At 43.0% G+C, this 16,779-nt stretch overlaps 1 protein-coding gene across 1 annotated transcript in view; it reads right to left on the bottom strand.

Moving 5' to 3' along the window:
- Nucleotides 1-689: 689 nt before the first annotated feature.
- Nucleotides 690-16,779, bottom strand: part of SEMA5A (semaphorin 5A) — a 630,546-nt gene continuing 614,456 nt past the window's right edge. Inside the window, exons 20-22 of the mRNA XM_050938145.1 lie at nucleotides 9,719-9,766; nucleotides 6,626-6,837; nucleotides 690-3,319 (exon numbers count right to left, since the gene is read on the bottom strand). Of these exons, the coding sequence (XP_050794102.1) occupies nucleotides 3,200-3,319; nucleotides 6,626-6,837; nucleotides 9,719-9,766 (380 nt within the window). The 3' untranslated portion in view covers nucleotides 690-3,199. The remainder of the gene's footprint in view (nucleotides 3,320-6,625; nucleotides 6,838-9,718; nucleotides 9,767-16,779) is intronic.

Raw genomic sequence — 16,779 nt, forward strand, 5'->3', positions numbered from 1 at the left:
CTTTTCAACACACAAAAATGTCACAGCTTTAAAGGCTGATTTGTCTCAGGATCTTCCAAGACTAGTCCCACTGGGAAACTTGGGATCTCTCCTTTCCAGTGATATGAATATGCAATTTCTTACCCTGAAGGAACACGAGATACAGACATAAAACCTTTTTGTGCTATAGGACTAATTATTGCCCCAGCTTGGGCCACAGGGTAATTTGGGGAAATACATTTCATATTTGAAAGAAACGAAGGAAACATTTCTCTGGCAGGTTGATTTTTTTAAAAAAATGACATCACTTTGAAGCTGCTCAGAGATTTGGAATGTTTGAAATAGTCCTGTGGGAGATGGATTAATGGGCAGAGTGCAGGAAGGCTAAATGCAGTTAATCATATGGCTTTGCAATTTATCCCATGGGTATTGCCATCACAGATCTAACACAGTGACTGTATATGGAATGGCCAATAGATCTGTATAGTTAGATATATACCCCTCAAAAACATTGTAGAGTAAAACATGGACTCATTTCAGATAATTTTGATAAAACATTAAAATTCAAAAGATAGATACTTTAAATATTTTAAAAACTATGGGTCTAACAGCTAATACGCTAAATTTAAAATACAGAAGCCAGACTAACACTGCTGTTAGTAGAGAAGGAAGGAAGAAAAGTGGGGTTTCTAGTTTTGTTTTTTGTTTGGTTCTGTTTGGTTTGTTTTTCAGGCAGTGGCAGCAATTCAGATTTTATTTTCTTTATGCTATTTAAATGAAGTGTTTTATTTCACAGCAGCAGCAGAGTGATGCTAATACCAAGCTGGTTATGATTTGGAAAGTTCCTCCTCCCCATTCCATTGAATTTTTTTGAAAAGGTAATTTCATCTTTCCTAAGGGAAATAAATGTGTGAGGCAGTTTCTTAGGAAACACATCAAAAGTACAGTATTACAATGATAGACAAAAGAGAATTAGTGCCACCACATTTTTTGGTGTGGACCTGTCTGAGGGTGGAGGATTTATTTTTAATTGACAGTTAAAATGAACACTGAAAATACTCCCATGGAAACACTTAGGAAACCAATCTTAATTATTTTCTTGGAACCTAAGTAAAATATGGTATTTGAACCTATTCCGATTCAAAAGTATTGCTCACTACAACATGTTATGAAGAATTAGTCCCATAACTAGTCTAGAAGCTTGCCATGTACGAAGGGAGATAGCTCAGTCATTAAAGCATTAGCCTCTTAAACCCAGGGGTATAAGTTCAATCCTTGAAGGGGTTGTTTCAGGATCAATGGCAAAAATGTGTCTGAGGATTGGGCCTGCTGCCTCAGATCCCTAAATGGCCTGCCTCAAGGATTGAGCTTACAACCCTGGGTTTAGCAGATCAATGCTCAAACCACTGAGCTATCCCTGCCCCAACCATGATACTCTATGATTCTAAATTCATATAGACCCTCACACAAAATTCTATGCTCCTTGGCATCTTTTAATAGATTTGCCTTGCAGAATTTTGAACCATTACATTCTAACATTTGCCTTTGCAAACCTTTTCCCTTTGTGTCTAGCTATACTTTAACCTAAAGACCACAGGCTCTCCCATGTTGAAACATCTCCACTTTGTATTTTCTCCCTCCAACTCGCCCCCCTTTTAACATTTCTGATGTGATAATCTTGGTATGGTATATAGTTTAAAATAGGCAATGATTCAAATCTTCTTATTAACTTCTTAGTTTTGTTTAGGAAGTCTTTGAGAATAGCATTTAAAAACCTTTGAATTGTCCTTTTATGATATATGCGGTTCAACACTCAGATGAACAAATTTCCCACACCCCTGCCATTTTCACGTCAATGGTACACCAGGAATTTCTCTTCCAAATATACAAATATTACAGATGTGGTGGGAGAAGAGGAGACCAAGAGAAGTTGGGCCATCATTTGAGGACTGCTACTGTTTCCTCATCTGCCCTTGCACAAGAATTTAAAAGTGACAGCTTAAAAAGCAGCTAGTATGTTAAATATTCACATCAATGGAGCCTCAAAGGAAGCTCACTTTAAACAACATTATTAATGGTTCTGGCACAGGTTGATTAGCATGGATCAGACACATCAAGAAGATGAAAAGAATGCTTTTCATAACACATCTGGCACTTTTTTCTTCCTTTTGTTGTTGTTTTCAAACAGGCATGTATAAACAAGGACTTGTGAGAAGAAAAGCAATTCTATTATTAGGCATATGTTCCCAAGAGTGTCAAGGAAAGGGTGTGGTGGATAAATCATGGTAGGGTTGTTTCTGCCACTCACTGGCATATCTTTGGATGCTACAGCAGACTAGTCAAGTGAGTTCCATATGCACACTCTGAGGAGAAGAGGTCTTTGGAATGCCATGAATCATGCAAGTCCGTACAGTACAGTAACATTAGGTACTAACGACATGCAGAAAATGTTCAAATGTAACCTCCCAAAAATAAAATAAACAAGATGAAGGCTTAAATTATCTCACAACTTTGAACCATCTACTCTTCAGATTTCCCTTTTTATCACAAGAAGCATATCTCTTGGTATATTCTGTTTGCTTCAAGATCTAAACAGCTGGAAAACTTCCAAGAGTTCCAGCTGAAACACTTCACAATCTAGGAAGATTAACTCTGGACTGTTGGAGTTACTACAAAATAACACTGTGCGGCCAAATTTCTCCTCATTATTTACTCAATGTTCTATGAGCTTTTTTGGCAATATAATGTCAGGAAGACTCCTCAGAGGGCCCCACTGCTAGATGCAGAGTTTTCTCCTCAAACCCAATGGAAACAAGCAGACAATGTCCAAAAGGAAATAGAAGTCATATTCCTGGCACCCTCTTCCAAGTGGTTACAGTCTTTTAAAAAGCGCAAGAAATTAGTTTGCAACATGTTAGAGAAATCTGACTGAACATTTATAAACACAAACAAAGTGATCTACTCCTCAGGACTCATTCCACTATGCCCAGCTACTAAATCTGCATTCCGTACTGCAGGCCAACCTTTCACTCTTGCAAAAGAGAACATCATGTCACAAACAGGTGTTTGTTTTTTTGGCAGCAATGGGATACTGATGGCTTGGACTGTGCTTGAAATGTCTCCGAACTTCATCTCTGAAGCCTCAAACACATGAGTGGTCATGTAGCACAGGCTTTGGGGGATTGGGGAGTTACCAGAGACCAGAAAATACACAAATCCATTAGTACTCATCATAATTATTGAGATCTGTAAAATAGGCATTAGAATAGGTCTTTGCAGTAAGATGTGGATTGAAGTATTTGTTTCTCTCCTCCAAGATCAGGTTGTTTTTGTTAAATGCCTAGAAAAAGAATAGTAAAATGTATCATTTTACTAAGATAATTTTAGTGGACAAACCTCCAGGGTCACAGATTCAAACAACAATGCAACCAGAGTGCCCCTGAAATACATATGTTTACTACAAAACTCTGCATTTGTATGCACATATGTGTTACAATGAAGCCCTTAACTACATGATCCCATACAATATTGTTCCAATACAACAATATAACCTTATAGGTTTCTTTTTTCCAATCTAAGATAATCACATGTAAGTTTTTATACTATATATTCTTCTTTCTTATAGTATTTTCATTGTCAAAACGGTTCTGTACAGCTTCGTCGACTTAGACTTTTTATATAATTTCCCTCTAGATTACGCATTCCTTGATTTCGAGTGAAAATTTTTAAAGAACATCTAAGTGATTTAGGCATATAAATTCCATTTTCAAAAGAGATTTAGGCATTTTAGAGTCAGATTTTCAAAGGTATTTAGGCACTTAAACATGCAGATAGGTGCCTAGTGCATTTTCAAAAATACCTAAATAGGATACCCCATTGATTGCAAAGCATAATCTCTTTTTCCTAATTTCCTAGATTTTTTATTTAAGAAACAAATGGAAAAAGCAAAAAAGAGAAAAAAATTAACTATCCAGGACTTCACAAATGCTTCAGAAAATTTTGCTATAGCACATAAATTCAATAATCTGAATGTATTTGGCTAGATAGCATACAAATGCCCAATCTTGCATGCTCAATCTTGCATACTTTAGGAATTTTGCAATAGGAAGCTGTTCTAAATCGTTATAAGTAGACTTGTCATGATTAGATTTGTTATAGGTAGATACTGGTAAATGTCAATTTCATCATACACATAGAGACAAACAATACTTCCACTGATGATCATCAAATTTCAGGGTACGTCTATACTACTCGCTGCATGGGCGGGTAGTAATCGATCTACGGGGATTGATTTATTGCATGTAGTGTAGATGACATACATTGATCCCCGATCACGCTCCCGTTGACTGCTGAACTCTAGCTTGGTGAGAGGCGGAAGCAAAGTTGACGGGGGAGCGGCAGCCGTTGATCTTGTGCCGCGAGGATGCAAAGTAAGTGATTCTATGTTGATCTAAGATACACTGACTTCAGCTACGCTATTCTCGTAGCTGAAGTTGCGTATCTGAGATTGATTCCCCCCCACACACATGTAGACCAGGCCTTAGACAGGCAAAGTAAGAAAAAATGTTGCTTCAGAATTTATTAGCTCACGTCCAGACTAATCCGCTGTATCGGCGGGTTAAAATCGATTGCTCGGGGATCGATATATCGCGTCTAGTCTGGACGCGATGTATCGATCCCCGAGCGCGCTTACATCGATTCCGGAACTCCATCAACCCGAACGGAGTTCTGGAATCGACACGGAGAGCTGCGGATATCGATCCCGTGCCGTCTGGACGGGTGAGTAACTCGATCTTAGAAATTCGACTTCAGCTACGTTATTCACGTAGCTGAAGTTGCGTATCTAAGATCGATTTTCCTCCCCTAGTCTGGACGTGGTGAATGAGACGGATATTTACTTTATGTGTTTTAACATGTGATGTTGACACTTGATATTTTAACAGTTATAAAGCTTCAACTTTTAGAATCTTGAAGTCTAATGTCATTGTCTGTCCCTCCCCCATTCCCAGATCTCCCCCTATAATTTCCCCAAACTGTGAAAATTTAAATTGCTAAAACCAAAAAATACTTAAAACTCACAATTTTGCACATCTGTGAAAATTTAAATAGATAAAACTCTAAAAAATGCTTAAAAATAAACATTGACATTATCTATTGAAACTATATAAAATAAAAATTGAATTCTGCAAAGTCTAGATATAAGAGGTGAAATATTACAGAGGAATTTATAATCTATGGCAATGTAGTGTAGATATCATGCCAGATTCTCAGCTGGTATAAATTTATGCAGCCTGAGTCACACTGTGCTATGCAGATCAACACCAGTTGAAGATCTGACCCATCACACATTTGGTTCAAAGATTATAAGGCAGAAGGGACCACTGTGATCGTTTAGTCTGACCTCTTGCATAACACAGACCACAGAACTTCCCTGAATTAATTCCTGTTTACACTACAGCATATCTTATCGAAAAACATCGAATCTTCATTTAAAAAACTGCCAGTGATGGAGAATCCACCACAAGCCTTGGGTAAATTGTTCCAAAGATTAATTACCTTCCCTGTTAAAAATATGCAATTTATTTCCATCTGAATTTATCTAGCTCCAACTTCAAGCCATTGGATCTTATTAAAGCTTTGTCTGTTGAACTGACAAGTCCATTATCAATTTTTTGTTCCCTATGTAGGTACTTATAGACTGTGATCAAGTCACTCCTTAACCTTCTCTTCGTGGCTCTTCTCTGAAACTTTCAAATTTAGCCACACCCTATCTGAACTGTGGACTTCAGTGCCAAATACAGAGGTAATATAGCCTCTCTACTCCAACACTATATTCTCTATTTTATATATCCAATGGTCATATTAGCCCTTTTGGCCACAGCGTCGCCCTGGAAGCTCATGTTCAGGTGATTACCCAGCATGAATGCCAAGTCCCTTTTAGAGTCACTGCTTCCCAGGATTCAGTCCCTCATTCTGTAAGAGCTACACTCTTTGTATTAAGATGTATAAATTCACATTTGGCCTTATTAAAGCACATATTTGTTTGCTTGAGCCTAACTTACAAAGCAATCCGGATCATTTTGTATCTCTGTCCTCTTCATTATTTATATTTCCCTTAATCTTTGTCATCTGCAAACTTTGTCTGTGATAATTTTATGTTTTCTTGAAAGTCACTGTTCTCCAGCTAAATCACACACATATAATGGGAAGGAGGACAGAAGCTTTTGCTGCCAGCTATTTGAACTAAAGGAAAGTCTCCATTAGACACCACTATGATTTTTGAGGTCCGAATCTACTTTTTAAACCAGATACTGGAGGACGATACTTTCAAAGAAAACACTTGAGCAATAGTCTGATTTCTTTCAACAAAGGTCAGTGGTGCACAAATTGTACATCCCAGCCAATGCATGATCATATCTTCAGTGTAATATAGGCTGGTGTGATAAGAAATCTACAATTATTACACTACAAATATGAATTTAACTTAGTTATTCAAACATCTGGTATTTGTATATTTAATATTTGTATGATCTTGAGTCCACCTTTCACTGTAAAAATGTATCATTAGAATTCCTTTGGTACACTGTAATTACTGTATACAGTTATACATAGCCTCACATTACAGACAACTCTATCCATTGCTTACCTTGATGGCTTCTACAGAATCATACTTGTCCAGTTTGTTGATATGGTTAGTGATACTGGTATTAAGAGGAGCTGGCGACACTGGATGGATAACAGTTGCATCATGGGATTGCTGCTGATATCGTTGGCAGTAAGTGTAAACAAGCAGTGTAAGGAGGCAGCCAAGTATAGAACTGCTCAAGCCCACTGCAATCATGTGGAACATGTTAAACTCTGAAGAATGGATAGCAAAAGACAGCATTACCTTTAAGGCAGTCACAATCAGAGTTTTGAAACATTTGAAAAAAACTCAAACAGGTGCTTTGATCCAGAAGGGAATAAAGTATCTCATGGAGTTATGCATTTCTTGGAAATGTCAATCGCCAAGATTTTTACTGGTAATTGAAAATACACTGCATATCCCTAGAGATCACTATCAGCATCTTATATCACCACATCTGTAGTACTGTAATAATATTGATTATGGCTGGGTTTTCAAAAGGAGTTAGGTGCCCAACTTCGACTGAAATTAATTGCATTTCTTTAAGTATTTTGAAAATCTCTGCCTAAATTCAGTTCTGTAAATTGTACTGCAAAGTATCTAACATCATCATTTTCATTTTCATGTAGTATTTTTAAAAGATATATTATCTACACTAATTCATTTTGATTGAATCAAATCATCTCCTTGAATGTTGGTCTTCTAATTATTTCTGTTATACTCAGTGACTAGTAGGGACAATTTAGAACAAAAGAACTAAGGTGAAATCCAAGTAAGTTTAATCAAAACCAATAAAAGACACCTAATCCTGCTCTCCTAAAAGGCTCTGAAAGTCTCCTTTACCTGGTGCTTTCTTCCAGGGACAATAGCCTGGTGCTTTTCAAACACCCCATTCACCTCCTGGTGGGCCCTCTCACTCTTCCTATATCTTGAATGTGTGGCCAAGTTGCTCACTTCCCCATCCTGCATAATTATTTTTGTAAGTGGGGGTGGGAGGGGGAGTATTAGCACTGTAGGGAGAACAGGGGAACAAGGATTTCCCAATGTCCAATACACGCTGGAGCATCTCCGCCTGAGAGTTCAAGAGAAGTGTAATGTACAGCAGTATAAGCAGGAATCTTTCCACTTGCTCTGCCCCTAGACAATATTGTGGGATCTGTAGAATAGTGGCCCCCCTAAAGAAGTAAAATTGGGAAGCAAGCCCAAGGCTTGAAAATCTGGGAAGGAGCCAGATGCTTATTCCCTGATGCCACTGAGGGGTGAGAGATAGCAGGGTACACACAGACACAGATGGACAGACACACACACACACCCCCCCCAGAAGTTGGCACCAGCTACTGATGAATCAGAGGTAAGTGAATTACATTGCCTTGCACCACTTTTTCAAAGATAGAGCTGTGTTTGTTTGGTGTGGTGAATGAAGGGATAACAACAAGTAGTTCAAATTTTTATCCTAATTACCCAGCTTAGTTTTATACAAACTGACATTTGATTAACTAAAAGTGCCCAAATGATGGATTATAGGCCTAGATCCTCAAAAGTATTTAGGTGCCTAACTCTCATTGATTATAATTAAGGCTAAGATTTTGGCATGGGTATTTTTAGTAAAACTCATGACAGGTCACAGGAAATAAATAAAAATTCACAGAAGCCTGTGACCTGTCCCTGACTTTTACTAAAAATATCCCTGACAAATTGGGAAGGGAGGAGGATCCAGCAACCACAGCTGCTGGGGCTCTGGGGTTCCCCCCACCGCCCTTGGTGGCTTAGAAGCTGTGGGGTTCCCATGCCGCCCATAGTGGCTCGGCAGCTGCAAGGGAGGGCTCTGCCGCTTGTGGTGGCTTGCCAGCTGCGAGGGGGCCCCAAGCCATGCCCAGGGAACCCCCATCCTCTGCGATGGTTGGGAGGTCCGGGGGCCCCTGGGTGGCTGGGAGCTGCAGCAAGGCTTCCAACTGCCAGCTCCAGCCCTGCTGCCCCAGGGCTGAAGTGGAAAATGTCACAGAGGACTCTGGAAGTCACGGATTCCGTGACTTCTGTACATAATTGTAGCCTTAATCATAATGGGAGGTACGTGTCTCAAAATCTGGGCCATAGTGTCTCTGCTGAAAATTGGGTAGTAGCACTGGAATATAGAAAGGAATATTCATAGGGGCCCTATTTTCAGCAGGCACATAAATCTGTACTTATATGCCTCAAATAGGTTTTAGGTGCCTAAATGTGGATTTAAGTGGCTAACTTGGGTACTAATATATGTAAGTGGCCCATGAATCACTTTCTATTTTTTGGCAAAAATTTTCCCCGGACACAGAACTTGGTAAAAAAGTGAGGAAGCCAGAAAACAATCAATTCAGAGTGAATCTCAGAGTAGAACTCATTGTGCACACTCATGACTTCACTTCTCCCCACTGAACTCACTCCCCTTTCCTTTAATGAAAAATTGCTTCCATTGTACATAAGAATGCTAGAATCAGCCAGAACTTTGACTGTGGCTAAATACTTAGTAGGTGCAATTGTTATAAACTAAAATAAAGTATTATTTTATTTTTACGTTTTTCAACAATAATTTCTCTTCCTGCTCAGGACCTGTTTTGCTAACGTTGTGGTTGTTTTGCAGGGGGTTTTTTATTTTGTTTGTTTTGTTTTTGGCAGCTTGCTGATAAAGAGCTATAGATACAGTCTAAGACATTAAATGGGTGACTAAGATGGCTCAAGGTTGTTCATTTGACTCCCAAGTGTGATAGTGAAATTATTATCCTGGATTGGGGCAGTGACTTTCCAGATTTTTGATCTGCAAGTAACTTGCTTATAATAGGGCTTTCTACTGCAGAGAGAAGGGTGATTGCCTTGGCGGAGGCAAGAAGGAGAGAGTAAGAACTTCAGGTAACATGCTGTTGACTCAAAGGTAGCCAGTGGCAGTCAGATATTTAATGAGGAAGCTTCTGGTAACTACAGTCTGTTTTTCTCAGAAAATGTAAGTAATGAGAATATGGAATTTGAAGGTAGAGTAAATGAGAAGGGAGCAAGAGGTGAAACAAATGGAGAAAAATAGGAATCAATTATACTATTTAAAAAAAAACAGGTAAAGATTCTGCTACAGAGAAATGAAAAACTTACCACCACATAGTTTTTCTTCTATGATGCTAGATCTTGCTACTGATATTTCTAGAAAAACAAATAATGTAATTACAATGTGTAGATAAAACATAGCAAAGACATACTAAGCTGATGAATAGAGAATAAGATTTTTTTTAAATTTATTTCACCATATTCATTCCAGGTTAGAGCTGTGAGAGAAGATTACCCTCCCCCCGCCCCTCGGTCAAAACTGGCCAACTCCCCTAAACAAATCTTCATTCTTAGTTCCATGAAAAAAAACATTAAACATTACTCATTTTTGTCTCAAAATTCTCAAGAGTTAAACAAATAGCAGATACTAAGGTGGGAAACTTCTTTAACTGGCAAGCCACTTCTCTCCCACAAAATGGTGAGTTTCTGAAATGGGAAAATGGAAAAAAGATCACAGGCTAGCTCAAGGATGCAATAATGTTATTTTAGCATGAAGACCCATGTCTACTGGTGAAAATATCAAAGTTTCACCTGACATCAGTGTGACCTATGAGACCTTCATTGCCCACTGACAAAAGAGTTTGCTGTCATGTAACAGCAACTGCAATCAAGCCCGACAAACTCACTATACCTAACACATCGCTGCCATGTTATTTATCTATAAAGAATGTCATGTAAGGTATCAAATGAAAACTTATATCATACTGGTCATCATAATCATTGTGTGATGTAACAATTAAAAAGTTATAGATATGTACTAAAAATATGCTCAAACAATGAAACCAGGCAGGGTTTGGTAAGCAAGTTTTTCCCAGACAAAGGAATGTTGACTTGCCTGTCTGCCTATGTCTCAAATGTAAATGGATCAGGGTAGGCCAAAGACAATGAGAATCAAATTTGCATCTGAAGTCAATCAGAAAATCAAATTATCAAGAGGACAACCTCTTCCAAAGGCATCGTCCATGAAGAATATTGGCTGTCAGATGAAGCGCCTGCAGGCTGTGACTGAGAAGGAAGATATGATCCTGAGAGATCACATCTCCCTCCAGCAGGAGTAGTAGTCTGACCGATAGTGCTAGAACCAGCCGAGAACCAGTGTTGTTGGGACCATGCTGGGGCGATAAGTATAAGCCATGAATTCTGTTAACATGACGGGCCAAAGGGTAGCACTGAAAATGGAAGCGGGATCTGTTTACCATGAACTTGAGGAAAATTTGATGGTTCTGATGAATTGTAATGTGAAAATATGCATCCTTTAAGTCAAGGGCAGCATATCGGTCCCCCAGGTCCAGGGAAGGAATAATGGAGGCCAGAGTGACCATCCAGAAGTTTGTTTTCTTTAAAAGCTACATGAGCTTTCTTAGATCTAAAATAGGCCTGAGACCCTCTTCTGCTTTCTGGCTTAGGAAGTAGCAAGAAACAGGGGAACTTCCTCTATATTCCCCACAAGTCGGAGGAATTGCACCTCGTGCAGTAGAATGACCTCAGGAGAGTGGTCCGTGATAACAGACAGGGAAGGGCGGTGGGAGTGAGAACAGAAACAAACTGAAAGGTATATCCCACTTCCACTGTGCTTAAGACCCAATGATCTATGGTGATGCAGGACCAAGCATTTAGGAAATGGGATAGATGACAGGCAAATATAGGGGTGGGAAAAGATGGCACTGTTGGGACTGGTAGTATGACCTCAACCAATGTGTCAAAATGCTTGTTTGGAGGACCCATCTTGTCTAGATGAACTGCCAGTTGCAGAGGAGGAGAGAGGTACCTGACACCTCTTGTAACCTCTGCCCTTCTTTCTGGATAGGTCCTGGGTACAAAGCATGAAAACTGGATACATGGAGGACTGCTGTGGGCAAAACAGCTTAATTTTTGCTATCAGTGTATAAATACCCAGTGGCTTAAAGGTCGCTCTTGAATCCTTGGGACTATGCAGCCTCTCATCAACTTTCTCAGAAAAGAGTGAAGGATCCTCAGATAGGAGGTATTGAAAGGTCTGTTGAACTTCTGGGGGAAACCAGACAACTGCAGCCATGAACACTGCTGTATAGTAATGGCCAAAGCCATGGCTGAGCTGCAGTCAGATGCATCTAAGATGATCACTAATTTGCCTTCTTCTATCACTATGTAGAATTCTTGTCTTTAAAATATTATCCCAGAGGCTAACATTGTAATGATCCAATTATGTCCTTTGGTTTGAAATTCTGAATTGGAGACCTCAGGTAGAACAAAGCTTCGTACCAAACTGGTTTAGCTTTTTGGCGTCTTTTCTCTTTGGCATTGAAATCTACCTATCTAGTCTGTTACGCTCATTTTGCAATTTTTGTTTATTTACTAAGTTAATCTGCTTTGATATGTTGGCTGTCCTGAGAGCCGGCAAAAAGCTGTCATCTCTCTCCACAGTGAGGGAGTGGGCAAATTTCATTTAGCTTACATTGGACAGTTCTTGGTGCAGCGCAAGACAATACAATTTTGGGTTTACTCTCCAGAGGGGGAGTACACTTGAATGCTGGGCAATTCCTTGGCTGAAAGCCTTCCCATGCAATAGTGATTTCAGTGTCTGTGTCCTTCTGCAGCTGGGTGTGTCCCTCCCTGTGTGTGTGCTGGAGGAGGCTTGAGAGCCTGGCACAGCAGGACAGATTGAGGGAGCCCAGCCTGGTGGAACAGGCAGTCTCAGTGGTACCCCAGTACATCAGGTGGCACCCTGTCACAGTCCACAAGTCTAGCTGAATATCCAGTGCTTCCTTCAGCTGGATATCCAGAGCTACATCCATCCTCCTTAATAAGTATTGATGGGCTTTGTAATAATCAGGTGGGGGAGAAGTGGTCTCCAATACAACTGTCTCATCTGGTGATGAGAAAGAGGAATCCAAACTGTGATGAGGTATAGCTTCCTCTAATTCCTCTATAGGCAGATCTGCTGAAGGGACTTCCTCTTGCTTGATACCAGACTCAGTACTAAGAGAGGACACTTGCTGTTTCTAATGTGGCTACTCCTCATTCATATCCAAAGCAGTAGAATGAGGGGGATGGGGAGATCTGGAGGCCAGCTGGAAACCCCAAGGGTTCCAGAATAGCCATGGATATGGGCCTGGGACCCAATTATGTCTGGGCCGTTAGTCTTTGTGAGGCTCCAGTAGGTACCAGGTTTGGCAGGTACCCAAAGATGCATGCTGTATGCAATTAGGTAGTGACAAAAACCAACCTCAGAATCTGATGACAAATCTGCTTCCTCTGACCAAGGGGGAGTCGAATCTGTTGGCACTGGAGTGGCGCCTGCCTGGCATGGTATAAGGGGAGCTGCGTGCTCCCCCCACCCTCAGTTCCTTCTTGCCAGACAACTCCAGCAGTGGGGAAGGAGGGCGGAATGTGGAATAGACATAAGCAACACATCTCGAAGAACACTAGTTATGGAAAAGGTAACTGTTTTTTCTTCTTCGAGTGATTGCTCATGCGTATTCCACAGTAGGTGATTCCAACCTGTATCTGCTGGAGGTGGGTAAGAGTTCACAAGTTCTCAGAATGGAGTACTGACCTGCTGAACCCGGCGTCATCCCTGGTTTGGGGACTATTGCATAATGCGAGGTGAATGTGTGAACTGAAGACTACGTGGTAGCCCTACAAATGTCCTGAATAGGGATGTGGGCCACAAAGGCAGATGACGAGGCCTGCGCCCGCGTCGAATGTGCCCTAACTGTAGGCGGTGGGAAAACACTCACCAGCTCATAACAGGAGCAGATGCACAAAGTGATCCAGTTGGACAGCCGCTGAGTGGAAATCAGCTGGCCTCTCACATGCTCAGCTGAGGTGACAAACAGCTGTGAGGACTTTCTGAATGGCTGATTCACTTGAAGTAGAATGACAGAGCCTGCCTCACATCGAGCGTGTGGAGGCAAAGTTCCTCATTAGTTGTGTGAGGTTTGGGGCAAAGGACTGGTAGAAAAATGTCTTGACCCATGTGGTAGGCAGAGACCACCTTTGGGAGGAACGCGGGGTGTGAGCGGAGCTGGACCTTGTCCTTATGAAACATCCCATCAAAAATGCTTTTTACCCGCCTACTTGCCCTTAGAGGACCCAGGCTGGGGGGCAGACCAGTTTTGTCTTTGCAGGCGTTTCTTATAGTCCCGTTGCTTCTTATGGGCAGCCTTGTATTTCAGGAGGGCGGCCTGGGCGGGATCCTGCCATGGCTTGATCTTGGGTTTTGCCAGAGGAGAGACATAGATGCAAAGGCCTGGAGGGTCGTGCGGGAGTCTTTCATGCCGTGCAGCCTTGAGTCCATTTCCTCCGCAAACAACGCCTTCCCGTTAAAAGGGAGATCCTGCATCGGCAACGGCGCTTCGCTGGATAGCCCAGACAGCAGAAGCCAGGATGTCTGTCTCACTGACATCGCTGAAGCCATGGACCATGCGGCTGTGTCCACTGCATCCAAAGTGGCCTGCAGGGACGCCCTTGCAGCAGCTGCCCCTTCCTCCACGAGCGCCTCGAACTCCTTTCTATTGTGCTCCCAGAGGGAGTCTTAGAACTTGGGGAGGGATCCCCAGAGATTAAACTTGTAGCAACCCAGGAGAGCCTGATGATTTGCTACTCTCAACTGGAAGCTTGACGACAAATAAATTTTTCTCCCGAAAGCATCCAGCCTCTGAGAGTCTTTGTTCTTTGGGATTGGGACTGCCTGCCCTGTCGCTCCGTGTGGTTGACTGACTTGACCATCAAGGAGTTGGGCGCCAGGTGAGTATACAAATACTTGTCCACCTTTGTGGGTTCAAAGTACTTGTGCTCCGCCTTCTTAGAGATGGGAGCCAATGAAGCTGGTGTTTGCCACAGGGCACGTGAAATTTTCACTACCCTTTCATGGAGTGGCAATGCCACCCTTCCCGGTGCTGAGGGGGACAGAACATTGAACAGGAAGTCTGAGGGCTCCTCCATTTCCTCTGCCTGGAGATAGAGGCTCACTGCCACCCTTTTTAGTAATTCTTGACGGGCCCAGTAGTCCTCCTGCGGGAAGGAGGGGGGCAGGGCCGCAATGAGCTCCTCCAGACAGGGCGAGGAAGCTGGTGCAATGCTTTGGGTGTCAGCTGGCACCAGAGGATCCATCCCCCGGTCAGACTTTGGGCAGGGCACCGAGGAAGCGGGTAAACTGGACTCTTTCCTCGGTGGCCTAGGGATGGAGGCCGATGGTGCTTCCGACGTTCTGGCCACCGAGCGAGCTCCCACTGGGGGCTGTGCCAGAGTACACGGTGCCCACTGGTACCACTGGCCGGCCACGATGCACAGTGCCACTGCACTTTCTCAGACGCTGGTGGGACCGGCTGATCAGGCTGGCCTGTCTGGTCTGTAGACATGCGGCTGTGAGCGGAGGTCAGGTCGGCATACGACACGCTGCTGCCTCCAGACTGGGGGTGCTGGGATCTATGTCAACCATGGGACCGCAACCTTGAGGCGGAAGAATGGCACTGATGGTAGTGTCTGCTCCATGAGCAGTCTCATGATGGTGAGGAGCAAGCAATTGATGCCCGGAGCTACAGTGCCTTGGCAGAGACTTTGAGCAGGATTCAGAGCAGGAACGGCATCGACGGTCATGCTGTGACCGACCGTGGTACCGCCAAGACGAGGACCATTGGCGACATCCGCTACGGTCCTGTCTGTGCTTGCTCCATGAAGATGAGTGGGTGCCAGGAGTCCCGATCAGATGGCACCTATCCAGACAGTCTAGTTGGCGTTGAGGGCGATCCACATGGACTGAGCCCTGAATGGTCACTGAGCGGTGAGTGGTGTCAGGAACGTTCCCTCGAATGAGACTGGTACCAGGCCCGTGGCAACTGTGGCGATCCCAGCGGTGGTTTGCCTCTGCAGCGTGGGGCCGACATCAGTGGCACTCCTGGCACCGCCATGGACATGACGTCCTTAGCAGCCTAGAGGGCTTCGGGTGTAGATGGCATCTGGACTTCCGGAGAGGTCTGCTCCGAAGGGGCCAGGCTACTCCGCTCTGTGTGAGTCGGAGGCCTAGGGCCCGATGGGGACAGAGGACTACCCAACATGGGCCTAGTCTCTGTCCCAGACTTTTCTCAGTGCCATTGTGAAGAGGGAGTCTTTCCAGTTCTCTTGATATGCCCCGTGGAAGGGGAGCAGTGCCGACTAGTCGAAGGTATTGGAGGGTCTCCACGTACCGACACCGCAGTGATGGGTACCGGATTGGAACGGTGTGCTGGGGTCGGGGCCAGCGCCGACTCCATTAGGATGTTTGGAGTCTAATGTCCCTTTCTTTTTTGGTCTGGGTCTTAAACGACTTGCAGATCTTGCACCTTTCACTGATATGGGTTTCTCCCAAGCAGCACAGACAGTCTGTGTGCGGATCACTCCTTGGCACGGAACGCCTACAGGAGCCGCATGACTTAAATCCAAGTGCACAGGGCATGCCCCGGCCTGGGCTCACTAACTAACTAAGCTTTACTAAAAACTAAACTGACTAAAGGTACTACTGAATGAACAGTTCTGGGCAAAAGCTACAGCAAGGCTGGGGCTAAGAAGTTCCGACACACCTTCACTGGCAACAAGAAGGAACTGAGGGTGGGGGGAGCGCGCAGCTCCCCTTATACCGCACCAGGCAGGCACCACTCCAGGGTTCGTGAGGGGCGCTCCCCCCTACGGGTACTGCCAAGGGAAAAACTTCAGGCACTGGTGCACATGGTGAGCACTACTGTGGAAAACACATAAGCAATCACTCGAAGAAGAAGGTGCATGCGCCAACCTGATAGGTATCGCTGATGGAAAAATTCCCAACAACTGTGCACTGATAGCGCACCTACAATGGAATCGACATGTGCAAACTCTTGAAGAATTTCTACAAGAACAGAAACAAAATATATACTTTTGTGTTTTTAGAGAGCCAATTAAGCAGACCCCAGACCCCAATATTGTTTTGGTAGGTATTTAGGGTGATTTGATGTGTGTGGGCGGGTTATACTAACAAGATTTCTGGACATGGAGAAAAGAATAATGGGCAACACTCCTAGAACTGGCTTTAAAACTGATTCTGTGTCCAGTCCCATTTTATGCTGAAGTACATACTTTACTAGTAGATGTGGAACAGAGATCTTGGACTTTGCACA

This window comes from Gopherus flavomarginatus, chromosome 2 (genome assembly GCF_025201925.1).
Source record: "Gopherus flavomarginatus isolate rGopFla2 chromosome 2, rGopFla2.mat.asm, whole genome shotgun sequence".
NCBI lineage: Eukaryota > Metazoa > Chordata > Testudines > Testudinidae > Gopherus > Gopherus flavomarginatus.